This window comes from Lotus japonicus, chromosome 1 (genome assembly GCF_012489685.1).
Source record: "Lotus japonicus ecotype B-129 chromosome 1, LjGifu_v1.2".
NCBI classification, from domain to species: Eukaryota; Viridiplantae; Streptophyta; class Magnoliopsida; order Fabales; family Fabaceae; genus Lotus; species Lotus japonicus.
The window spans coordinates 107,384,147-107,411,480 of record NC_080041.1 but is presented as its reverse complement, the minus strand read 5'-3'; the positions used below and the strand labels follow the sequence as shown (position 1 = coordinate 107,411,480).

The 27,334-nt window shown below is 35.4% G+C and overlaps 4 protein-coding genes across 5 annotated transcripts; 2 read left to right on the top strand and 2 right to left on the bottom strand.

The window, feature by feature from the left end:
* Positions 1-1,532: 1,532 nt before the first annotated feature.
* On the bottom strand, positions 1,533-4,678 carry LOC130728924 (uncharacterized). The gene is made up of 7 exons (XM_057580503.1): positions 4,373-4,678; positions 3,625-3,696; positions 3,448-3,518; positions 3,219-3,357; positions 2,617-2,703; positions 2,421-2,513; positions 1,533-1,819 (listed from the first exon to the last, which is right to left on the bottom strand). Exons 1-7 carry the CDS (start codon positions 4,484-4,486, stop codon positions 1,739-1,741), a joined length of 657 nt encoding a protein of 218 aa, XP_057436486.1. The 5' UTR covers positions 4,487-4,678; the 3' UTR covers positions 1,533-1,738.
* An 876-nt stretch (positions 4,679-5,554) lies between these two features.
* On the bottom strand, positions 5,555-9,150 carry LOC130728922 (uncharacterized). The gene is made up of 2 exons (XM_057580501.1): positions 8,836-9,150; positions 5,555-6,004 (listed from the first exon to the last, which is right to left on the bottom strand). Exons 1-2 carry the CDS (start codon positions 9,083-9,085, stop codon positions 5,850-5,852), a joined length of 405 nt encoding a protein of 134 aa, XP_057436484.1. The 5' UTR covers positions 9,086-9,150; the 3' UTR covers positions 5,555-5,849.
* A 4,149-nt stretch (positions 9,151-13,299) lies between these two features.
* LOC130728920 (ATP-dependent Clp protease proteolytic subunit 3, chloroplastic) lies at positions 13,300-16,734 on the top strand. Its single transcript, XM_057580500.1, has 5 exons — positions 13,300-13,648; positions 14,005-14,119; positions 14,599-14,774; positions 16,038-16,133; positions 16,232-16,734. The coding sequence occupies exons 1-5, from the start codon at positions 13,349-13,351 to the stop codon at positions 16,517-16,519; spliced, it is 975 nt and encodes a 324-aa protein (XP_057436483.1). The 5' UTR covers positions 13,300-13,348; the 3' UTR covers positions 16,520-16,734.
* Positions 16,735-17,817: 1,083 nt separating this feature from the next.
* Positions 17,818-20,182, top strand: LOC130728919 (heavy metal-associated isoprenylated plant protein 21-like). 2 transcript variants are annotated; one of them, XM_057580499.1, is made up of 4 exons: positions 17,818-18,061; positions 18,160-18,283; positions 18,404-18,479; positions 19,717-20,182. In XM_057580499.1, the coding sequence occupies exons 3-4, from the start codon at positions 18,425-18,427 to the stop codon at positions 20,007-20,009; spliced, it is 348 nt and encodes a 115-aa protein (XP_057436482.1). In that variant the 5' UTR covers positions 17,818-18,061; positions 18,160-18,283; positions 18,404-18,424; the 3' UTR covers positions 20,010-20,182. The 2 variants fall into 2 exon arrangements, with proteins under 2 accessions (XP_057436482.1, XP_057436481.1); XM_057580498.1 differs by lacking the exon at positions 18,160-18,283 and having other exon boundaries at positions 17,820-18,061.
* The last annotated feature ends 7,152 nt before the right edge of the window (positions 20,183-27,334 follow it).

Sequence of the window (27,334 nt, the reverse complement as noted above, 5' to 3'; positions counted from 1 at the left end):
ATGTATCTTTTGCTTTTGCTTTTCTTTGCAGCTGATGCTGTCTTTTACAAGGTATGAGTGTGTTTTTTCATTTTCTTTTCATGCTAATGAATACATCCATCCATTTGGTTAAGAATAAAACTACCTCAGTCCTATCCAAAATATATATTAAGTGAAGGTTTGACATGTTTCTTATATTTACCTGTTAGAAATGTGTTCTACTCTTCTTTTTATAGTATCAATTTAACCTTAAGCTTCACAGTGATTTGAGAAAATTGGTCGTGCAGAATTCAGTTATCAGGTTTTCCTTTCATGTATTTCTTCATGCAATATTTTGGAATGATTATCTCCTCTAATTACAATAATTTGAACTTTCTTTCTGCTGTAGAAAAATGTTCACTGCAAGACTATTTTGAATTTCGAATTCAGTGTTTCCTTTTGTCTGGAAGTTAACTTATACCAAAATGACTAGATATTTTTTCTACCTATACTTTGAAGTGGATGAAAAAGTGCATAGCTCGCTATATCAAATTAAGCCACAATCTTTCTAATAAGAATGTTACCCAAATTATTCAGTTTTTCCATTCTTAGATTTGCAAAGATGATGCAATCACAGTCAGCAATCTACTGTGAAAGGCATACCAATGGTACAATGTACATGTATGATGAATTGATGATCAGGTACTGGTCTGATGAAATTCTGTCGCCTACTCTGGGTTTTGGTCTATTTCATTATAGATTCATGAAGAAATGAACTTGTGTGGAAGAGAGCCTGATTGCATATGTGTTCCATAGTTAATTGTTTATTTCAACTTTTTAGATAATTTTATTTAATGTATATATTTGTGGTACTTTTTCACAGCTTTTGTTAACCAACCTCTCCAATGACATCTTGTGTACATGATAAAACCAAGTTTAGGAGATTCATCAAACAAACTGCTCAAATTTCACAGTAGGACATGTATACACTATTTGTTCTAAGATTTCGACTTGTATGTGTATTGTTAATATCTTGACTATTTTTAAGATGAATCTTTTTTAAATATTAGATACTGATTCTTGGGGTATCAACATCTCCAATGAAACTTTATTTTATTGTAATGTTACAAGCCGCTTAAGTGACAGGAGATTAAAAGGAATTAAATCTGAAACCGTTCTAAAACTTTTTAAAAATAATACTGTAGAAGTGTATAAAATTTTCTCTATTCTGCACAACCACTTACTTTGAATGCTGGCAGAGAAAACTGATGCAGAGTAAGAGAAAGGAAATATACCTCCTGAGCATGAATGTGGAAAAGTAGATTACAACCACTGCAAGTTAATGACTAGAAAATGTTTTCTTTTTAGATTATTGTTGATATGTTTAGATGGAAATATGAGAAAAATTGGGGTCTACTTGGTTGATTAGTAACTATGATGCTTGATAATAGCCTATTTCAAAAGTTTAGAAAGATAGGTTAATATAACACTTTTGATTCTAGCGAAATCACGATGAATTATTCCGCCGCGCATCGCGCGGGTTTGAGTCTAGTTTAGATGTGTTTGAATTTCCGTTTAGCAAATCTCAGAAATATTTTCAGAAGAAATTCATGTCTCACAATGAAGTAGGATGAAAGTTCTTTTAGGTGAATGTAACGGAAATCTAAACAGGTTTTCTTCTGCCATCCCGGCACATAAAGAATGATCATGATTCATGATTCCACTCTGATTTATCTTTTCAACATTATCTCAACTTCTCCATTCCAAATTGATCATGAAGTCACTGAATCTGAATGACACGCAACTGAGACTGCCCCTCCATGCCATTTTCCTCATGAGATTGCATAGGAGAGTGATGATCCTGAGCAGAAATTAAAAAAAAATGATTTCCCTTGTCTAAAGATACAAAAACTTCGATACAATATGAATAAGGAATTGTTATCAGCTTGTTGCAAACAAAGGCATAGTTCTTGTAGATTAGTATTAGTACAACTGAGACAAGTACAGCTTGTCATAGCAGGTTCGGATCCACTTTCAGAAGCTTCTAATCAGAATTGATTCTGGCTTCAGAATCAGAAGGTTTTTCAAACTTACTCTAGGATTTATGTTTCATTCAACTGATTTGTCTATCCTAGCTAGAGTGCAGTAGCTAGTAGCATTAGTATAAGATTAATGTTCCATATTTTTTAAACATTCATTTTCCTTTTCCCTTTTGCTACTTTTTCATTTTCTAAAGCAAGTCATCTTGAAAATTAGGCATTGTTTCACTAGCTTTCATGACACCTGAAGTAATTAGTAGACGATGCACCAGAATATTGTATCAATTCTTTTTCACTAGAACATATGGAAATTGTAATAATCTTTAATGAACTATTTACAAGTCTAGAATAATAGAAGTTCAAATATTAGAATTGATTTTTGAGTGTATAAAGAATATGGACTATGGTAAAGTCAGATCTAACCTCATGCACAAACTGAAGCCGTTGGATCGAAATAATAGCTTTAACCATTATATACACTGGTACAAGCATTCCAATGATTCTCAACACAATTAACTGCAATGCATTTAACAAATCAACATTTTTTTGTCTGGACTTATATACATGTAAAGGGTTGTCAATTGTTTCTATTATGAATGAATGTTCTGTATTTGCTTACCGTAGACACTGTCAATGAATACCCTTCTGCTCCACTGAGTATAAATATGATTGGAAGTGTATGGCGTAAAACAAGAAGAACAAGAAACTGCAAAGGATAAGGAAACTATCTTCTCGTAAGAGTGTAAGGGAAACAGGTAGTAGCTTAAGACCATAACAACGTAGGCATCTCATTTTCTTATCTAATACATAAAATAAAACAAATAATTTTTTCGTCTAATACAGTAACCTCCACAAAAGATAATATTGTTTAGAATCGAGCTGAGAACATCCACATCATGGTAGGGCTAGCTCTCGGTTCTACAAGCGATATTTTTTTCCATACTTAAACCTAAGACTTTGTTTAAGGAAAATCAAACATGTATAACTTGAACTAACGACCCGTTGCTAAATAAAACAAAAATCTAGAACGTTGTTGGTTTCATAATCTTCATAAATCATGTTTGGATACACGGTGGAGAACCACATTCAACCAAAATCATGGTGGATAGAAACAACTTCCTTTAGCTCTTAGAGCACCATAATTTTATTTTCACCATATGTACTTAGCATTTTTCTCATGTAAAGTAAAACACAGATGTGAAGGGAGCAAAAGGAAATTACAATGATGGCAATGATGCGGTAGCATATCAGGCTCCTTGTAGAGGGGGCTGAATATTCAAAGTCAGGGTCTGTGAACTCATGATTAGTAGTAAACATTGCTATAAACTGATGATTATGAAGATCCATTCTAGTAGTCTCTCTGAAATAACAGTATTCTATTATCATTTGATCCACAGAAAAGCAAATATATAAAACAGGACTAGGAATTCAATGACAGATTAACAGGTACCCAAAATTTATTGGAGAACCACCAAAATGAAACAAAGGAGCTGGTGGAAGTGCAACGTAGCCCTTAAGTTGCTGCAATTACCACAGTTGATAGGGTGAAAATGTAAGCTTTTTTTTTTACAAGTTTGAATGACTTATGATGATTATACAAACGTTGAATAGGATTAAGCTGCAAAACCTGTTGGCAAATCTCACAGGTATTATCACCTTTCGCATTGCACCATCTTTGGACACATTTTCTATGTGCGTACTACAATGACCAAAAGCAAAAGAAATAGCTCAAACTATTAATCTGAATAAACCAGCAAAAGGGTCATAAGTTGGCCACAAGAACATAATCAGGAACGGACCAGAAAAAATAGATATGGAGGGAGAAAATTAAACTCATATTTAGCAAAATAAAAAATTAGCTAATTAGAGTAGCTAGTATATATAAAATTTTGGGGGGACAAAACACTATTTCAATATCATTCTACTAAACAAATTTTTACATTTTCTCTTGGCGGCGATTGCCCAACTTTTATTCTACCTGGGCCCGGCCCTGCACATAGTAGTTAATTAGGAGATTTTTTAAAAAAAAAATCTCAAACTAGGACATTCACCACCGGCAGCAGTGACTATTTCCCTCACTGCAGAGCTTGTACGAAGTGATAAACAACTGACTACGAAATGTACTCTAAAAAGATATTCAACATTGATGACTAGCACATTATTAATCTACAGCTTGAATGAATTGGCTATTAAAAATTTAAGCAATTATCATGGTTTAATGAATCTTTTTTAAGTTTAAAAGGTCCTGCTAACAACACCAAACATAACTTTGCAGAGAGACAAGCTTGCAAAGGTATAAAACTATGCAAAAGGTATAAAGCTATGCAAATAGATTCTTCAAACTCCTCAACAAAAATTTAACAAGGCATTATTACCTTCAAGGTGCCACAACAAGAACAAGGTGTTTCCATGTTTGAATCTTCATCTTCATCATGGCATATTCGACATTGTACCAATGTGTTAGGAGATGACTTAATTTTCTCATCCATCTTATGTGAAAAAAATCACTTCAACATTGCTTTGCAACCTCTTTTGGATCTTGATAACATGTACAAGGGTAGATTCAATGTGAAGCTGATCAACCAGAAAAACAAACTGATCTCAATCCTTCTGAAATAGGAACATTTTCATTAGAAATCACAACCATAGAGGGTAGATTCAATTGCATCATAGACATGGCACTGTTTCCTTTGCTTTTATAATTATGAGTAGAATTCTTTTACTTTGTGTTTACCTTTAGTGGCACGTTTCAAAAGAGATAAGGAAAGAAAGGAACTTCCACATGCACACGGAATGTAAAGGAAAACTGTCAGCTATATGCAATTTACACAAAACATTGATTTCAGACGAAGTATATGAATCTTGGAATATATGGCTTATCATTATCAATTATCAAAGATGAACATTAGCATTGGAATATTAAAACTTTTAAATAAATGGTTGTCCAAATGTATTGGTAAAACCTTCCTTCAAATAAAGAAGGACAATTGATTACCCTTTTCTCTTGTTTATGTAATGGAATAGCATGTTAAAAAAATCATCCAATCGGTTAAAATAATAAAATGCACCAAAAAAGAATTGATTTGGGAAAACTGATAAAAATATATTATGTACAAAAACTTGGTTTAAGACTTTAAGTGGCAAGCAACTTGGTTTTTCCTTAGGCAGGATCTCATATTTCAGTTTTGAATTGACCAATTTAATTTAATTGTTGAAAATAAAAACTAACTTATTTAACTAAACAGATTTTTAAAAGTAAGCATTAAAAACTAAATTTTGGTATTTAAATTATTTTGAAATTAAAAAAAATTACGTTAAAAAAAATTAATATTTTAGGCCGGTGTAAACTTTAAAAAATTAAAAATATATTGGACCGATACTATATTACGAAATTAGAGTAAAGACTAACTTGACCGATGACTGATGTATGCAAGAGTTAGAGACATTTTGAGTAACTTTCATAGCTTAGTGACTAAAATGACCAACCCAAATCATTTAGGAACTAATATTACTATTCACTCATCGAGTGCGGCTGTGCAAACCTAATATGCTTAGTATGAGACATAATGAATGAGAATCACAATTAAATGGAGTCTACATTGATCAACTGCTGGTCCTCCTAGAGAATTCTTCCTCCACCTCCTAGTCTCCTTTAACAAACATATTATACTAAGTAAAGTCTGAGGATTATGTTGCAGATTATATGTTTCCACGAGGACAGCATTCAAATTTTTCAGAAATTATTGTATCAATGAATTTGTACAAGTGTTTGGAAAGCTATAATATTTAGCAAGAAGAGTCCTAAATGCAATAAGTGAACCACAGATTCATGGATAATGAATGGCATCTACATTAGTCATCATAGGAGGAGTGAGGAGAAGCAGTGCAACCAGGATCAAATGGATCTTCAGATCCACAGCAATGCCAATACTGAAGAACTTTGCCAGAGTCAGGAGTGTTCATGGTACCCCCTTCATACACACTCTCAAACTTTCTCTTAGTTTCTCCTGTGGTAGAGGAAGATAGAAAGAGATCCAATCAAAAGCCAACTTATATCCAAATTGTAAAGCAAATGAACAACATAATACCAAAATGCATAACTTTTCATCAAAGCAATGGTTGGAAAAAATTCAAGAAGGTAAACATTTCGTCCCAATATCGTTCAAACAGAAATTGCTTCAATTTCCAACCCAATAGGCAAACCTTTTCACTAAGATAGTTAAATTACAAGTGCGGCTTCTAATGGGATAACCCCACACCCAAGCTTGGGTTCTTAACATTTCAAAGTAGATCCTTTGTTAACCTAAGCTTTATTAATATCATACATAATTGTTATGTTTTCTAATATCATAAGTGTTTCTTCATATGAGCATGAATCAATCTGAACTTTGTTAGGAACCAATGCAACAGTGAAAAGGAAATAAGAACTGAAACGTAGAACTGAGTAATATTAATGGTAGAAAGAAGAACAAATGCAGAAGCAAGCTTCTACCCCAGGGTATTACACTCCTATAGAGAGGAGAACTCTATCCAATTCTTACTAACCAATTCTCTGAATACCCTACCTCAGCTGACAGAAAGCCTATATGAGGAATCTCTACACACACACCTCTCCTCTCATCCGCAATTCCCGTAACTAACTTCTCACACTAAACCTCTCTCCTCCAGCTCATTGATTCTCTATGATTCACTCTTTTTGTTCCTTCTAACATAGACCTGCCAGACTTTGGGCCTGGCCTCATGTGTTGTAGCCCATTTGTCTAGTGTAGACCCATCAAACTTCGTCAGCAGAAGATACAAAATGTTGCCATGCAGTGCAGTAGGTTCACATAAGCTTTTTGATGCTCCTTCCCTGCAGCATTAATTTTATGTATATAATATGTCTTTTAGTTCATTCTAAGAAGACCATTGACTAGATTTACATCCAATACTTGAGTAACACCCAGATCTACATATTGAAAAGAAACAGATTATATAAATACCTTGCGAGTGGGGTGTTGTGACCCAGAGAGGCCTCATATCTACATTCTATCTCTCAAACAAATAGAAAATCTCCCCTTTCAAATTAAGGAAATTAAAAGGTTCCACACTAAGGCAATGAACAGGTTTCATAGGTGTATGCTAAGTGCCCCAGCTAATAATAGTGTCCTTACAGCAATATACCTTGTCCTGTGTAAGGATGAAAGTCACTCCAACTAAGTTTCCACTAATATAGAGAAGTTGCTTTTAAGTTCCAAGGAAAAATAAAACAACAATGAAATCATTTGATATTATTAAAAGGATTCTTATATTGTATCAAAGATGAGCTTCTGAATTAACAAATAAATCTGGGCCAACTTCTCAGGAGGAATAGGTATTATCTTTATTTGTGCCCAAGCATACATAGTTCACGTGGCAATGGTTTTGCGCAATTAGAGAGAGGTTAGATATATTAAGTTTGGAACACAAAGATTTAGTGCCCTATGTTGAAATCTGTCTAAGATTATATTGAAAGGAATGGAAAAGATGCCATTGACAATTGACAAAGAGAACCCAGCCTCTCATTACTACTCTAAATGCAGGACACGTTCACAAGAAGGAAAGCCAAAAAATTGTATACAAGCTAGCTGTCACTTAATAGAACATTACAATTCCAGTTCAAGAAACACTTTCTTTTGACGCCATAGGCTCAACAGTTACTTCCTCTTTTTCCTTTCATATCATAAGCTCAGCAGCTAACATTAGACTTAGTAGTAGTACAATGGCTAAAGTTAGAATTTACCACTTGTTCATGATTGGTCAACTTTGGCAGCCATAATAAATAAGGGTGAGTAAGTATACATGTTGCTGGTACATGCTCCAATGCACCACAACATGAAAGCAACAAATTGTTGGATTAGCTGGAAATCTGGAATGTAAGTTGGAGTGTAATTTGAATACGACACAAACTCACACACTAAAACATTGAGAAATATGGAGAGCCCAAAGACTTATAAACCCCACATTAGATCCCCACATTAGATCCCATAATTCTAATGTGGGACTTAAGTCCCATACCTTGCAATTGGATCCTAACATATATCTTTGCCTAATTGGGTTTAACTGTTCTAGGTTAATATCGATGATTCTTTGACCAGGTTTCATGAAGAAATATAGGCTTTTAAAGAGATCATTTTTTGACAAAAATGGGCTTCAGAATTCATGGATATATCTTGGTCAGCTTCTCATTAAAAAAACCAGAAATATCCCCATGCCCGTCCAACAATATCTCAGGCAGGCAACACATCAGTCAGCAGACTTAAGTGTGCTGAGTCCAGCACACTTGGGTTCCATCAATTCCTTTGTAACTCCATTCAAACCTAAGAGACTAAGAATGAGTTTGGTTCCGCAGCAAACAACCCCATAATTGCATCAATTCCAAAACCTAGCATGTGTAGCTTCACATTTAACAAGCATCCGATTATGTGTCAAATGTAGTTCCAAAAACATACTAAACATCTTAAAATCTAAGAGCATATGTATAGAGTATACTAGTATAGGCAGTGATCTATTCAAAGATTTATCCACATTAATCAGGGAACATTTCTATAGAATGTCTCTTTCTTCCTTTCACATTATAAAATTCAACATTAAACTTGGTGCAAGGGCAAAAGTTAGCATCTTTCAAAGAGATTTACTAATAGGCTATTTCAGCTATCAAAACCCAGTTTTGCATATTCTTCAATATCAACATTCTACAATTCAAGATGCAAAATTTACCCAATGCTAATTAGATTCCCTAAAGAAAAAAAAAAATCAAAGCATTTTGCATATGTCATGGCATCAACACATGGAATTCATAAATGCATTAACTGGGTACCTCCATAATGGGCAGTGTGAAATCGGCAAGCACGAGGGTGATTGAGGGCAGGGTCGAATTGGGTTTTGCAGTTCTTGCAAGTGTTGAGATTGATGCTGTTTTTCTGGTTGAGAGTTGAGCAGCACCGGATTGATGGGAATTGGAGCAAGCTTGTGTATGTGGTGTTTGATGAAGGTGTGCGCTGAGATTGCAGAGCAAAAGGGATTTTGTTCAGATGAAGCAGATGATTGTTACAGAATGAAAGAGCCATGGATGGAGCTATGATAACAGAGATAAGAATTCTACTGCTACATAGTTTCGGAGAGGAAGATAGAGAAGAATCTATTTATGTATATATTTTTCTTTTTTGAGAGCATTTATTTATTATTATTATTATTATTATTATTATTATTATTATTATTATTATTATTATTATTATTATTATTATTGTTGTTGTTGTTGTTGTTAACCCCTTGATGCTCCGGAGCCGGTTCCGAGGTTTGTTAAGTGGATGGTTGGCTCATTAGATTGTGTTGTGTTGTATGTGGATGACAATGTTAGAGGTACTTCGAGTCATGGTGGGTTCGGTGGTTGTTTCAAAAGCCAATATGAATAGTGGATGGGCGGCTTTTTTGGATACCTAGATGATTCTTGTATTCTCCATCTAGAATTGCAAGGTCTCTTTCATGGTTTGACTTCTTGTATGGGATTATGGTTATAACGTTGTGGATTGTCGATTAGATTCCTTGATGGTGTGACTCTTCTTAAGTTTGTGCCTTCTTCTTATCACATGTTTGCTTCTCTTATTTGGGATATTAAGGAGTTGTTGTGTTGTCCTTGGTCAGTGGAGATTCGCCACACGTTAAGGGAGAGTAATGCTTGTGCTGATTATTTGGTAAACATAGTGTGAAGCAGAGTGCAGACCTTGTGGTGATAGAGCACCCATTAGCGGGTTCGGGTTTGTTACTTCTGGCTGATGCTTCGGGGGTCTCTTATGGGAGACAATAGTATGAGGATCTCCCGGTTTTGTTTTTTCTTTATGAATTGCACCAAAATAATTATTGCTATTATTATTATTATTATATCCATCATACTTTCTATTGTATAATTTATGGTGTAAAACTAAAATATCACATGAGAAATTGTAAAATATCACGTGTATGAATAACAAAATATGGGATTTAAAAAAAACGAATAACAAAAAAAATGCTATTTTGTATACCAATATCCATGTAGTAAAACAAATTTACACATTCATTCAATTAGAGTATCTCAAACGAGTATCTTAAGGTTGATTACTAAGATAAGAACTAGTTGCTTAAATTTGCAATTAATTCATTGGAGAAAGCTAGCTAGAGGTTATTGACTATTTTTAAAATTGTTCTTGTGGAAGCAGTTGGTTCTTGGTGGTTCTTAAAATTAAAAATCAATTTTTTCTCTCATTCATCAATAGAAACATGAAATATATGAAGCGATATTCAGGAGGTGCTGGAAAGCTGAAGGTGTCTCACTATATCTAGACGTTCACTTGGAAGATGTTGAACAGAGGGCTCCTGACGAACGCGGTACGGGTGCAGCGTGGTTTGGTTTCGTCGGACCTTTGCTCTATGTGTGGTGCAACATCTGAAACGAAACTTCTCGTTTTCAAGGGCTGTCACCAAACATCCCTCCTTTGGCCTTGGTTGTTGCGATGCCCGGTGGTGCCAGATTTTTATTCACTTGATTTTCAGTCTTGGGTGATTTGTAACTTGCAGGTTGCTGGAGATGGATGTCTCTCTAGTTCGTGGTCGGTTTGCTTTTCCATGGCGACCCTTTGGCGGTTGCGGAACGAGGCGGTGGTCTAAGGTCTTTCTCCGGATCCACAATGTGCGTGGGCATATATGTGCTTTTTCCATACTAGTCAACAATGTCTACTCGTGTCGAGCAATAACTTCTAGTTGTTCGTGATATGGGGAGTGGAGGTAATATCAGAGTGTAACGGTGGAAGCGTCCAGCGGCAGGCCATGTAAAATTCAATGTCGATGGCTGGTTGTGGAGGAGTGTTGCGTAATGCTGAAGGGGATTGGATTATCGGGCTTTACAACAACTTGAGTACCTCTAATCCTCTCCTTGTTGAGCTCAATGTTATTTTGTCAGCAATTCAATTAATTCTCGAGCAGAGCTTTCTCTATGTTGTTATAGAAAGTGACTCGTTAGAGCAATTCGCTTGGTGTCCTTTCACCAGGATCCGGATACCTGTATGCGGCCACTCTCGGTCATATTAACCACGAAGTTACCTTTCATGGTAGTATCACTTTTTCTTTTGCTCTGAGGGAATGCAACACAGTTGTAGATTGGTTGGCGAGTGCGATTATCCTTTCATTTACAGACTCATATTTTTTTCTCCTCTTTCGGTGGATGTCACCGCTATCTTAGAATAGATGTCGGGGTAGGTCTTCCCCCTGGCCGTTTGAGCCTAGTGATTAGTTTTTTTTTTTTTCTGAGCTTAGCCTCTATAATTGGAGAGCCAAAGTCCAAAACAAATATTTGTTTTTCTATGCTTTGGAAAATTAGGGTGCATATATATTAACTTTTCAAAAATAAAATGTCAAAAATATCAATTTTGTAGGTCCTAAAGGTCACAAAAATCCATGGGTTTACCAAAGATTTGGGGTAAATAGCCAAGTTGGTCCCTGAATGTGCCAGCCGCCTTCAAGTTGGTCCCTAAACTTCTAAAATGCCTCCCGTGGTCCCTGAATGTGGCAAAACACATTCATGCTAGTCCCCGACGTTAAAAAAATGAGACTGCCGTTAACGGAAGTCGGACCTGGAATTTTATTTTCCATCAATGAGGGCTGATGTGGAAATTATTTAGTTTCCCCCAAAAAAATGAAACTCACAGGACACGTGTCAGAGACTTATAGGCAGAAATGGTGGTCAAATTGGTCTCTGCCACCTTAATTAACTTAAGATAAAATTAAACAACCAACCTTCATCTTGCTTATAAAAAAAAAAAGCCAACCTTCATCTTCTTCCTCCTCCCTCAACCTTCATCTTCTTCCTCCCAACTCCTTCAAAATTAGAAACCCAACACCATTGAAGCCCCACCAAACACCACCACTACCACCACCAAATCCCCTCTCTCACCCAACACCACCACCACCACCGAAACCCTCTTCCACCAACACCAACCTCCCTCAACCTTCATCTTCTTCCACCAAATCAAATCTCAGATTCGGAGGCTCCAAATCCAGCTACTCCACCAGATGCGAGATTTCGACAAAGGTGGAGACTTTGCATCTGCATCTGGGTTGTCCAGTTTCGCATCTAGTTGAGAACTGAGAGGGGTTTTGCAAGGAGAAGTGGGTGGGGTGGAGAAAGGTTTTGGATTGAGTGAGAGGAAAGAGTTTATGGGAAGTAGGAAAGTTGAGAACTTTGAGATTGCAATAAGAAGAAGATGGGGTTTTGAAGAGAAAAAATCTGAACAAGATGCGAACAAAATCTGAAAATCTGAACAAGATGGGTTGAAAACTCTCATTGTGAAAATTAACTCATTGTTGAAGTTTACTGGGTTCAATTTGTCATGAAGTTCGAAGCTTTTTGGATCTGAATGCTATTATTACCACTTTTTCTTTCAGAGGGTTGTGCAAGGATGCTCTGGATGCATTTAGGTTGACGTTTAATAGAGGAATGACACCAAACTCTGTTACCCTTTCCAGTATGTTACCAGTATTAGGAGAATTTGGATTTTTTAAGTCAGGAATGGAAGTCCGTGCATTTACTTTGAGGATGGGTATTGAGTTTGATATTTTTATTGCTAATTCTATGATAGATATATTCAAATTGTGGATGCCTAAACCTTACTCAGAATGTCTTTAATATTTCTGTCAGGGATGAAGTTTCCTACAATATACTAATAATTGGCTGTTTTGAAACAAGTGAATGTTTTGAGTCTCTAAGTTTGTTTTCAGAAATGATACTCGCGGGCATGAGTCTCTGGGTTTGATTTTCAATAGAAGAAGATGAACAAAAATAAATTTAACATTAGAAAAAATTAGGGGTTTTAATTTTATTTTTTCTTGAATTAGAAATTTTTCTGGGTTTCTGAGTTTCAAATTTAAACTTTAAGATGAAGAAGATAATAGAGGTTGAAAATGATTAGGGATGAAGATGACAAAATTATGATAGAAATTCACTTTTTTTTTTTTACATTGGGGACTAGTTTGCTACATTCAGGGACTAATTTGACGTATAAATTTTTTTCCCAACATTCTAGTTCCACGTAGGCATTCCACGTAAGTAAAAAAATTACAAAAAAAAGATTCAGTTAACGGCAGTCTCATTTTTTAACGTCAAGGACTAGCGTGAATGTGTTTTGCCACATTCAGGGACCACGGGAGGCATTTTAGAAGTTTAGGGACCAACTTGAAGGCGGCTGACACATTTAGGGACCAACTTCACTATTTACCCAAAGATTTGAGTCTACAATCTCCATCCTTCATCGCACAAAACAAAACCCAATACTCGTCACCAAAGCAACACAAGAGAAACGAAGATGGAATTGAGTTTAGCTTCAACGTGTATGCCATTGAGCTTCAAGTTGAAACTGAACCATGACCTCTTCCACTCTCAAATTCCCATTCTCACAGCTTCAACCAAAGCCACAAGAAGAACAACAACGAAACCCTTGTTCACCGTTAACGCTTCATCAACCACCAGACAAACCTTGTCCTCCAACTGGGACCTTCCCAATGATTTATCTGCATCTACCGCTTCCCCATGGCTCCCCAAACTCGAAGAGCTTGACACCACCAACATGCTTCTCCGTCAGAGGATTGTCTTTTTGGGTTCTCAGGTTCTGAATCCCTTTGTTGTTATTTTGATGTTTTTAGAGTACCCTTTATCTTTGTGATTATGTTTTTTTGGGAAATTTCCAAACTTTTCATGTGGGTCATTCTAAAGCATGCTCACAGTCACAGTAGCAGATGAATGAACAAACTGGGGGGAATAGGAAAAAAAATAGGAATTTTTTTTTGAATAGCTCAAAACATGTTTGATGTTGTTAATTTTGAGGGATTGTGTGCTTGTTAATGTTGGTTTATTTTGAAGAGACTACAATAGAAAGAAAGAACAAACATGGGAAATAAAATGCAACTGAAGAGACTGTTGTGTGTCTGATAATGTGTTTGTGTATGGCTTTTGTTTGAGCAGGTGGATGATATGACTGCAGATTTTATCATTAGTCAGCTTTTGTTTTTGGATGCTGAAGACTCAAAGAAAGACATCAAGTTGTTTATAAATTCACCTGGTGGTTCTGTTACTGCTGGTATGTCAACAAAGTTTTGCTCCCGGTTCTGTCTCAGTTTGTTTTGTGTATTTGTTGTTCTTATATCCACTTGCTCAGAGATGTTAAATTTCTTAATACCATACTCGAGTATTCAGGTTTTAATAGTTCACATGAATTATTTGCTAACACGCACTCAGCTATCTATTGACTGCAACAGATAACTTAAATAAATATACCATTAACAATCAACCGAGTTGTTGGTCTGTGTTATACACTTATACCTGACTGTTTTTAACTCTGATTCCCAAGCTAATTCAGATTTGTGAAAATAGAATTTCATTGTAACTCCTTAAAGGATCTCTTCATAAGAGATTGAATCTACTGAATCTGTGAGTATAGGCAAGGTACCTGCTATTAGTGAACTATGGGGCATTGTTCAATTTAATGAATCTAAAAGTAAGAATGTCTTCTACTAAGTGCTCTTTCTTTGTTATACACTTATACCTGACTGCATGTAGGAATGGGAATTTATGATGCCATGAAGTTATGCAAGGCAGATGTGTCTACTGTTTGTCTCGGGCTTGCAGCATCCATGGGCGCATTTATCCTTGCTTCTGGTACTAAAGGGAAGAGGTATTGTATGCCTAATTCCAGAGTTATGATCCATCAGCCGCTTGGAACTGCTGGTGGGAAAGTAAGACTGTCCGCTAATATCCTCTAACTTCGATTGTTCTCAATTAGAAATAGATATGAAGTTTGTCATGGTTATTTTTGTTTGAGTTCATGTGATCATGTTAAAGTTTAAGCTAACCATATATTTCAACTAAATGTTAGAGAAACATGGGGTATAGAAGGGGTAAAGTTCCCTTTGATTGCAAGTACCGATGTTTACTCAATTCCAATCTGAACCAAGTGAAAGAACCTCTCTTTTAAAAAATAACAAACGCAAGCATGACCTGCTTTAGATCTGTTGCTTATATATAATTAATAAACTGATAAGGGGACGTTGTTTGATTTCATTTGCACTAATAAACAAACTACTTTTTTGCTTCCTCTGTCCACAATGATATTTCTGAGGTTTAGAACTAAGATGTTTATATTAATCAAATATGCCATTTGGCATTCTGAACTAAACTGATTTCTGTTTTCTCTGATGGGGGTGTCATTTATCGTTCTCCCATGGCTAGGCCACCTTTGAAGTAGATTCTTTTGGAAGATGATTTGGTTGAAAAACAACCTTTTTAGTTATTGAAAGATCAAGGTTTTATTGGTATGCCTATCGCCATGTAGATAAATTAGAATGGTGCCAAGTTTGATGTATCAAAAATGATTGTGCAGGAACCAAGGTTGGTGACAATTATAATTGCAAAATATGGGTTTGTGAGGATCTAATTATTAGGGACTTAGATTTATTTTATTTTTATTTTTCAATTTAGAGTCTATCATAGGAGATCTTTTATTTTTGGGTTGGGTTATCTTTTATTTTGGTTAGTATATCTTTATGTTTTTGGGATTTAAGTTTATCTTATTAGGATTAGTTTATTATAAATAGGAGTACCCTCCTTAGGTTAGAATTATGTCTTTTTATTGAGTTGTCAGGGATTTTCCCTTTTGGAGAAGGTTCAGCTTCTTATTTATCTTGTTTTCCAGTTTTTATTATGTTAAACATACCAAAAAAATTATCCTTTATCCTCCTTTCTCTATCGATTCCACTGTTCGGATTTTTCCGATCCTAATAGGTTTTAAATAAATACTTTTGATAATTATTATTAGAAGTATTTTACCTGGGATTCTTTTGGCTATCTATTATGAATTCATAATGCCTGGTGTTATTACTATGCAATTCCAATATGGAGGATGCGTTATTTTCAAAATTAGCTTGTCTAAATGGTTCTTCTGGTGGCTCTGAGCAAAAACTTTGCTTTCTATATTGCTAAATAGTGAAACGTAATTACAGGCTACAGAAATGAGCATCCGTATAAGAGAAATGGCATATCACAAGATCAAGATAAACAAAATACTGTCACGAATTACAGGGAAACCTGAAGAGCAGGTTAGATATCAGATGGAACCTCCTTATCTTAATAACTAATTAGTTTGTTGTCCAATATGATACATGTTATTCACCATTGTAGTTTATTTTATCTGCAGATTGAATTAGACACTGATCGCGATAACTTTATGAATCCTTGGGAAGCCAAGGAATATGGTTTAGTTGATGGTGTTATTGATGAGGGAAAACCAGGATTAATTGCACCGACGGCAGAAGCATCGGCACCTCCAAAAACTCGTGTTTGGGATCTATGGAAAGTTGAAGGAACTCGGAAAGCGAGGAAAAATATGCCCTCTGAACATAAGTTTTTACAGAATGCAATTCATGGCCAGGATAGTGATGATGATAAAGGTACTGGACAAGAAGAGGGAACAACTGCTGTATGAGTTAGGAAGCAAGGATTCTATTGCTTCTGTACTCCACAAATCTGTTTATTTTAACATTTATCACTTCCACAGTTCCACCAGAAGCTAAAAGGGATTTTTTGGTGTGTTATTGCTGGTCATATTTCATATTCCATTAAGATCCAGACTGTATATTAGTTATCAAAACTTGTATACCTCAAGTGTTAGGTGCATTAATGAATATAATGTTTCCTCCAGTTTGCTCTAGTTTGTCCCTGATGATTTGATTGCAATCTCTGCTGCATGCTTTTCTCATCTGGATTTAAGATTTTGCAAACTTCCCAAGTTTCTATGAGTTCCTTTTTTCAGGAAATGAAGCCAAACTGGTTAGCATTTTTTATCCTTCATGTTCTTCAAATAAGTTACTACTAGTTTTTTTTTTGAAAGAAGTTACTACTAATTATTAGTTCTAAAAGTAAGTGAATAGAACCGACATCATTTGTTAATGTTTAGATCTGTTGAAAAGTGTATAGTCGTATATAGTTCCTTGCCTTTACATATTATATTGTCATGACTTTGATGAAGAAAAAAAAAGAAAGAAACAAAGATCATATTTTGGGAGAGGAAAACGACTGATAAAAAAAATACAAAACTTAGAATGAATGAGTATGAATATATATATATCTACCTGCCCAAATGCCAAATGAAAACCAATGATGACCACAACAAAGTTCGAGCTAGTCACCAAAGAATTTTGATCCTCTGGCGGTGGTTCTGTTCTGTACGTTGCATAATGCTCTTTTTCTTTTCCATCTTTTTGAGGGTTCGAAAGTTATATATAGCTACTTTACACTTTAGGTAGGTCAATTATTCCCCTCTCTATTGGTTGGAATCATATAAGCTGGCAATTATATTTAATTTTGATTCACTAAATACACATCTTTAATCAGCAAAATGAGATATATAAACAGCTAAAGAGTGGTGAACACTTGCAGACACCTTACAAAAACAGTCACAAAGTAAAGAGTATGAAAACAAATTCAAATTTTTACTTTTATAGCAATTTTTAAGGATCAAATTTTGATGTTTGGTGATCAGTCAATCTTTACTGTTTAATTAATATTAAAGATAAAAAAATACTAATACAATTTCTCTACCCATATCATTGACATAAAAGAAAGACAACATAAAATCACTTTTCAAACTATTTTATTCAGTAAAACGTAGCATCACACAAGACCCAATTTTAAAGCAGGATCCTGAACCACTAACCTACATCTATGGGCATAATATATGTGATATGTCCACCAATTCAATTATATTCTGCTTATTTTTATTAGCTTAATTTTCTAGACACTACTTTTGAACCTTCCTCTCTCTCCATCTCTCTCCTTCAGTGTCTGAGAATTTTGAGTTTCCTATATATATAAACACCATTCTCTATGTTTGATATGTGTCTGTCTTCTTATCTCTCCCTGCCTTAATTTAATTTGCTTTCTGGAAAAAGAAATGGGTGTTCTTGATTATCTGTTCTCCAACTTTTGCACTTCACCCAGCACAAAAACTAAATACAAAGCAATGCAGGTACTCGCTCTAACACTGCCAAGAAACCATTTCCCCTGTTACTTTCTCCTTTACCACACTATTTTAACAGTTTATAATTGTTTCCTTCTTAATCTAAGTGTCTGTTTCCATACACGAAGTTAAAATTACAGTGAAGTGTGGACAACTACAAAAGCTAAGGAAAATTGTTTCTACTCTTACTGTAGTTTCTGCTCACTGTGTACGCAAACATGCACTCAAGAGGCATGCATTTTCATAAATCATCTTTGTAGCTAGTTCCATTTCATTCCTCTAGTTATCTACTATTGCAACATTTTATCATTAAGTGCTTCTTACATGAGTTGGGATCTTCATTTGTTCTAGACAGTTGAGATCAAAGTGAAAATGGACTGCGATGGATGTGAACGAAGAGTCAGAAATGCAGTGGCTACAATGAAAGGTTCCAATCAATTTCATTATACTGAATCTCAAGAGCAAACTTCATCTTTCTTGTTTTTGTGTGTGGTAAAGCTTTGCTTGTTTTCTTCACTAGCTAGTAGCTAGTCTCTCTATCTATCTCTTGGACTTCATAGTTTCACTTAGAAAACTTTCATTAATTTAATTTGGAAATACTATTTTCAAAAAAAAAAGGAAATACTAGAAAGGTTATTTTCAACTTTTAATGGTTGAAAATAGAATAAAATTAAGAAGCTTGATATGCAGATCATGTCTACAGTATTGACCAGTGACCACATCAGATATTCACTTTTGTAGCGGTCTTGACTCTCACATTATGAAAAATAACAACAAAGAAAAAAAATTACACTATGTGATGTTTTAAAACTTTCACAAAAATGAGTGTCTAGATGTCATTGATGGTAAAAAGATAAAATGATGTATTCATAAAGAGATAAAATGGATATATTACCTTTCAGCTAGGTGAAAGCAAACACTTTCTAGAAAGTTCAAAGCATTATTGTCTCTTTTTCTATCCTTTATCTTTTCTATTCCAATATTGTTGATCATTAAGATATTCCTATATTTGTTATTTAACTTAACTTCTTTCGTAAGCTACAAGTACAGATTATTTCGATCCTGCAGTACTTGACAAAAAAATACATGACATATTATGATATAAATTAAGGTTTTTTTTTTTGAAATATATGATATAAATTAAGGTTATACTTTATGAGGAAATATAGAAATGGGAAACAACTATTAATCAAAAGACATCTATCAAAATTCAATACATTAAGAGCACATAGTATACATATATAGATGGTAACCGTAACAACCACACCAATCACTCCCTTCTACTAGGGTATTTGACCGTCACAAAAGTGGGTAAATAGAGTGGTCAGTGGTCACTGCAAATAACTGCAAAAATTGGCAATTTATTATAGAGGTTTACTAAAACTGCCGTTATGTTATGTATAAAACAGCGTTTTGCAAACCGTCATAATGAAAATAATTGCAGCATAACATGGAAATCGTCGTCACTAATGTATAAAATGGCGGTGAAACCGCTGTATTATCAAAATAAATAAACCACCAATATTTACAATTTTTTTTGTATTGGTAGCTTCTGTTCCTGATATCTGTCTATCTTTTTTTATATATTAAATATGCATTACTTATGCGCAACATGTATAGTTTCTTTTTTAAGGTTAGTCGTTGTATATATGCATGTGTTGCAGGAGTAAAATCTGTGGAGATAAATAGAAAGCAAAGCAAGGTAACAGTGATTGGTGATGTTGATCCAAACAAGGTGTTGAAGAGGGTTAAAAGTACAGGCAAGAAAAGAGTTGAATTTTGGCCTTATATTCCACAGCATGTAGTGTCTTATCCTCATGCTCCTGGAGTGTACGATAAAAGGGCACCGGCAGGTTATGTTAAAGACGTGCAAACATTCCCAGCATCCAGTGAGACAGAAGAGAAACTCATGTCCTATTTCAGTGAAGACAATGTAAATGGATGCTCCATCATGTAACCAATCTTACAAGAACTTATTTTGTAGTGTGCGTTTCGATTTCTGTTATCAAACGTTATAATCATTTGTAACAGAAATTAATCATGTCTCATGAGTGAATGGAAAAAAATAGTGAAGACAATGACAATCCAAATACATTAATTAGTTGTTCAAGTTGCAGCTTTTTCTTTGCACTTGTTGCTTTGTGGTAGAGGATAACAGGAGAAGAGTCGATGAATGAATGTACTTTTGTTTACTCTTGCTATATATTCAACTATATGTATAGGATATAACTAATGGAAATCAGTCGCAAACTAGACCATGTTTTTGGCGACATCGGAAGAAATCAGGAATTAGTGGAGGTTTCTGCCTATCACAAATTGCAGAGTTCTATTTGAGAGGGTAAAAAACTGTCATAAATCGCAGGTGTACCAAAACAACGGTGTCTACTGAACTTTTTCAAATGGGAAAAAACTTAGCTAGCTAGGGTCATTTATTGAACTTTCGTGGAAAATGAAAAACGTTCTGGAGTGTGTAACCGAACTTTTAAAAGTATATAGCAAAATTCATTTTATTGAAAGGTTATGGGAGGAATTCGATTCTAGTTGCCTACCAAATGGAATAACGCAATGCAAAAGGACCACTTTTACACCTAACTCCTTCATTATAAGATAATGTGCAAAACTTCACTTGTACAATTACATTGAGTATCTATATCTTTCCAAGCTGGCTGGATTACCTCTAGCTCTAGCTACAAGACATCACTGATAATAAATCTAGGTAAAAGGATTGCTTTAAGAGATTTTTCTGTTAACAAGTGTGGGTTCAATTAGTGTTATTAGAATATGAAAAAATATCTCATAATATTTTTATTGTATTTTATAGTTTCTTAAAATATTGAGTCTTATCTTAGAGGAATTAATGTAATTTAGATTATTTTCTAGATTAATTTAAGGGTTAAAGGTCATATTAGTCCCTGTCTTTGTATTGAATTTTCAATTTAGCCCCTCCCCGGAAAAATTAAGCGATATCTCTCTGACCTTTTTTCAATTTTGGTATTAGTCCCTGCCGGAGGGCAAATTTCCGACGAGGCTCCTAGTGACACGCTGACATGAAAAAATAAGCCTAGGTGGAATTTTATTTTTATTTTTTAATTACAAATCATAATCTTAATTAAAATAAAATAATAAAGATTATAAAAAACCTAAAAGGAATGATCCATTCAGCATTATCAACATTCCTTTTGTTTGACCAACTTGTCTTGCTGCTTTGATCAATCTCTTCTTTGTTGATGCTTAGATGATGTGGCATGTTTGACTTTCTTTAATTGTGTCGTCTGCCCTTATTGCTCTGACTTTTGTCCTTTTAGGTTGAGTTGTCTTGTCATCTTCTTGCGTTACAATATAGTGTAAGGGGTATAAGTGTGATTTCCTAAATTAAATACAATTCACATGATATATTTAGTCAGTTTACTTATACTCTTGAAAATTATTATCATTCAAAATATGATCAACGATACATACAATGTTTTGAACTTAACACTTCATTGTAGAAAAAAATTAATTTTTAATATCTTGCGCTCTTCGTGACAATATAATAGAACTCGTTTATAGTTTGGCAGAAAATTGCCCATATTATTAAATATATCATTTAAATATAAAACCTTAAGTTTAATTTCTATATTCAATCATTTTATAAATTAATAAAATAAGAATAGCTACTAAATAAAAAATAAAATATTAAACATCAAAATGATTTAATCAAAAGTTTAAATATTAAAAAAATCATATTAATAATATGTTAATTATTTTTACATATATTTATCATATTTATAAATATAAATTCAAAATATATCTAGACACTTCTAAACTATCTCATACAGTCTAAGTCTTTTTTTTTTGTTTTCCAAGGTATCTCCATAGCCGACAGCCATGAAACTAATCTAGATACTTCGAGATTACCTCATAGAGTCTAAACGTTTTCATTCAATAAACATATAATGCATGTTTATATAACACACTTATAATGATGTTTATATAACAAACATATACTACATGTTTACTATATAATGCATATAATATATGTATCTTTGTACATATAAAATATTCACAATATTTTATGAAATGTATATTTTTATTGATATATTTAGTAAAATTATTAATATGAAAAAATTACATTATATTTTTTATTTATAAAAATTCTTATTAATAAATTAGGTCAATTGCATGATTTGTTGTTAGTATTATTTCTATGTAAGCTTTTATTTACTTCCAAATACTATCAGTTTTTTTTTTCTTCATCCGAAAACTAAATATTATTAATATTGGCACAATTAACATTTTAACTTACTATTTTTCAATTCTTAACATTTCATTGATGTTTTAAAATAAATATTATTTTACTACAAAATATTAATATATGTTCGCACAACGTGTGGGTCTAACATCTAATATATGGTAAAGTGTAAATGATTTAACATGGATGTTCTATCACATTTCCTATTTATACATTTATTTTTACTCAAAAGGATTTGGGTCTTGGTAATTTAAAGAGTTTTTTTTGTGTTAAATTAAAAAAATGCACTTTGTAAATTAAAAATAGATAAACTGGACCTTAAAGTTTGTTTTTTTTTACACAAAATCAATTTCCATCACATTTAAATATCGTGACTTTAACACAAGTAAGTTCCCTTGAACAAAGAAAATTCCAACTAGACAACCATTCATAGTCACTTCGTTGATTTTACTTCACATGAATAAATATAGCACTAGTTAAATACAACTCACATTGAACCTTAGGATGAAAATATCTTACCTAATTTCTTTATCCATTAAAAGGGGCTAAGTATGCTTCCATATCTATATATTCTTCTCAATTCGAGTCTCCATCACCGCTTTGCTACGAGAAACTGTCAGATGTAAAAGATCGCTTGGAAGTGTTAATTTTTTGAAGCTGCACTTGAGTTTCCATGAAGAGTTGCATCCTCTGGTACTTCAAATCCTTAACAAATTGCATCCTATCTCCAACTCCATCATTTGCCTTTGCTTGGCTAACTCCACTCTTTCATGTATCTCCCCAAACCTCTTTATGGCCTCTGCAACATCTTTATACCCAAATTCGCAATCCTTCTTCCCCTTCGAACCATTCAAATTCTCACTATTCTTCTTCGTCTCTGCCGCTGCTGCGAACGCCGATAATTTCTGTCGGAGGTACGAGTTCTCCAACATCGTCGGCAAAGTGGATGTCGCCGGTAGACCTTAAAGTCTGTTTTTATTATTACAAAATATGAATAGAGAAAAAAAATGGTAACTCTTAATTGTGAAAAGTAATGAATGTTTAGATAGAAGTTGAATACTCAAAAGTGTTTTGAAACCTAATAATTTCCTGAACTCAAATGTGACTTTATGTACGTGGTTGAACATTAAGGACTAAAAATACAAATTCGATTGTTGGATACAAAAATAATAATAATAATTGGACCGGACCCGCCATGTGGATCGAGCTGGTCAAGTCAGACGCGCTTCATCATATCGCTTAAGGACTCGACGTCTTGCGGGCATGTGAACATGATTTGAAATAACATTCCAGCTTGTATTTCTTAAATTTCATAGAATCGACTGCTGCTAATGCCAAACTGACTGACATGATATTGAAATCCAACATAATTAACAAATAGTTCACTCATCTTCAAGCTAGTTGCTGATTATTATGGTCCTAAATGACTCTTTGATATTTAAAATGTCCATCACATGTTTGATAACTTGTCAATATGATTTCACTCGTCATATAATTTGATGATATGCTAGGAATGGTTTATTTTATTGCAATCAAACATGTGGTCAAGTGATATGCCAAACATGTTGTAAGTATTAGCAACAAACATTCAGGCATCTTATAATATATCAAGTCTCATTTGAACAAGTTATATGGAATGAAAAGTTGTTGAAATTTATTGGCCCCATGTTTGAGTTCTATGAGAAATGCATTCTAAAGCTTGCGGTAGTCATGTTGCACTTAGATGCAAAATCGAAACATCTTAAATTGATTGTCTTGATAAATTGAAAGAGACTTGCCCTTATATGACGAGTGAAATTAGGTAAGATATTTTCATATTGGCAAGTTATATTCGTTGGAAGTAAATGACATGATTGTTTCGAGCTCTGTTAAATGTCAAGTAAGACTCAGGCAGGTGATGCATCCTAACTGAATGTCATGATTGTTTATCGCCATCTCCAGTTTGATCATTGTTCAAACACTCAGCGACACGCCGGATACGCAAGACTTGACGCGGAAAGCGAGGGAAATGTCGCGAAAACAAATTTGCATTTGCGCGAGGAAAGCATGCCCCTCGCCGCGGAATCAAGCTCGCGACGTGACTCACAATCACGAATCGAGCTAGCGTTCGGATTGGCCAAGTGTCAGATAAGAATAGCTCGCGATGTGACTCAGAGTCACCATATCAAACTAATGTTTGGATCGGCAACTCGCGCGGATGCGTGTGACTTGACGCTGAGAACATGTCATATATCGCGGAATCGAGCACACGCTTAACGAGTCTGTATTACACCTTCGCTGTCTAATTTTTGCACAAAACTTAACTATTTCCATGTCCTTACATCTTGCTAAAAGTTCACATTTATGAAAGGCATTTTCTTACTTAAACAAGTTAAAACATCACCCACTTTCGAAAAGGTTCAAAAAAGCTTATGAAAATTAGATTGGGAAAAGCAAAACACGAAATTGTCAAGTTACAACACCAAATTACTTGCAGGTTAAGAAATTTAGGTGGCTGCTACGTCACGAGCGGGTCATGTACCTCCCCACCTATCAGAGAAGTGGCGAGTGCATCTCCATCCGCCACGAACCTTAGGAGCTTCTGTCGGATGCTTGTCACGGCAAGCAAACCATCTGCATCATTGTCATCTTGGAATAAAAACGCACTTCGTCCTCATGATTCCGACTCGGCGTCTTGGGGGCATGTGGACATGACTCGACCAGGGAACGTGAGCTGGTCAAGTCAGACGCTCTTCGTCCTATCGCTTAACCTCTTCAAACATAGATGATCGCTTTTGTTTTAAAAAATTCAGTTGCCGCAAACTCGCCAACCAACTTAACCTACTCAGCGGTCAACCCATCAACCCGACCTGACAACTCACTAACAATCTTCCTGGAGCTCTCATTTGTAGCCACCCGAACCTTCACATTGCCTCCAGGTTGCCTTGCATGTCGCGAATCAAGTTCGCATCTTTAAGTAACACTTGACATGGAAATCATGTCAGACTCGTCGGGCGTGCGTTGAACGGCTAAGGCTAGATGCACGTCACTTGACGCGAAAAGCATGATGCATGTCGCAAAGACAAATTCGCGTCCTTACGTGACGCTTCACGTGAAAGACATGTCACATGCCGCGGAATCAAGTTCTCGACGTGACACTTTTGTCACAAAACTTGCGTCATGTCGCGGATAAAAGCTCGCGCTCTTGCGCTATACTTTACGCGGAAAGCATGTCAGGTCGAACTAACGGTTCGGATCGGCTACTCGCCGGATGCGCGTTACTTGACGCAGAAAAAATGATTCATGTCGCGCAATCAAGCTCACGTCTGTAAAGTTCATTGTTTCACTTTCACAGGGACCAAATCCAAATATAAAGAACAGAAGGCTGTTCAAAATGGCCAAGTGCCAGAAACATGACACTCGTCACACATTCACACATGTGACACCCGCTACGCCAAACAAAAAGTATTTGCCAGCTTAATCTTGCCATCCTCATCATTGTCGTCTTGGAGTAAAGACGAGCTTCGTCCTATTGCCTAAGGACTCGACGTCTTGCGGGCATGTGGACAGGTCGGTTTCTTCCCATACATGATGTCATTCAACCAGCTGACGACCTCACCTCAAGAGGCTTGGACGATCGCTTTTGTTTATTACTTGCCCCTTTTTGGCAAGTTGTATGCTTACTACGCCATGTTGACGACCTATATGCTTTATAGAAGGCAAGCTTCATTGTCAAAGTCGAGCTTAGAACGGTGTAACCTGGAAGGCTAGTTGTGGGGGGACACCCTGGGGTATTGGTCGTGACCGCCAATCGAGGGGTTATCTCTATAACGAGTCATCTAAGGGCGACACGTTTTCTAAGGCTTGACACAATTAAGATACTTTACCCTCATGATTCCGACTCGGCGTCTTGCGGGCATATGGACAGGTCCCGACCCATAAGGGAGACTCGACCTCTATTCAGGGGACTTCACAATGGGGATTTGACACATGACCCCTGCGGGCGGGACCTGATGCTAAAGAGTGGATTGTACCACGCGGAAGATGTCACGCGGAAAGAGGAAACAGATCATCTCCATCGATGGGGATGTGACACATGCTCCTACGAGCACGCGAGGAATTGACAAGCGTCAGGCTTGTGGACCGGACCCGCCATGTGGATCGAGCTGGTCAAGTCAAACATGTTTCGTCCTATTGCCTAAGGACTCGACATCTTGTTGGCATGTGGACAAGACCCGCCATGTGGAACGAGATGGTCAAGTCAGACGCGCTTCGCCTTAACACCATAGGACTTGCCGTCTTGTGGGCATGTGGACCGGACCCGCCATGTGGATCGAGTTGGTCAAGTCAGACGTGCTTCATCCTATCGCCTAAGGACTCGACGTCTTGCGGACATATGGACATGACTCGACCTGGCGGGTCCTGACTGGCGGATCCTCAAGGGCTAGCAAGACGCACTAGACTTGACCTACATAGGATAGCAAGTATGTACCTTAGGTTATGTAGGACCTTCGGGGGGCTTATATCCCACAAGGCCCAATAGACTATAGATGAGGCCCAAATGTAATATTTAGGTCAAGAGTCAAGACCCACTATAAAAGGCTAGGCTCCTATTGAATAAAGCAGGTTCTCTCTTATGTTCATCAATAACTACTATAAACCCTAGAGGAAGCACCTCCATGTTCATGTAAGAACAATAACAATAACAATGTTTATTTGACTTACCTCTGAAGAGTTGGACTTAGATGACGCGAGAGATTTGCACTGAGAAATTCTCTGGTAGCTTGTGTAGGAGAGGGTGGTAGTGTGGTTACAAATTTTTTCACATGCAACAGTCTATTAAATAAAGATTCAAAGAAAAAACGAAATGATGAAAGTTTCTAGACATGATATGATGACTTCAATTAAATATGATAAGACAATTATTTGAGGTTCACATCAATTAAAATATTGATTTGTTTCAGGAGATTTGTTTATCAATTATTTTGATTTTTGACATTTATCCGTATATTAGATGGTATATTTCAAAATTACAAATAATATTAAAAATAATTAAGAGATAAAAATCTTTG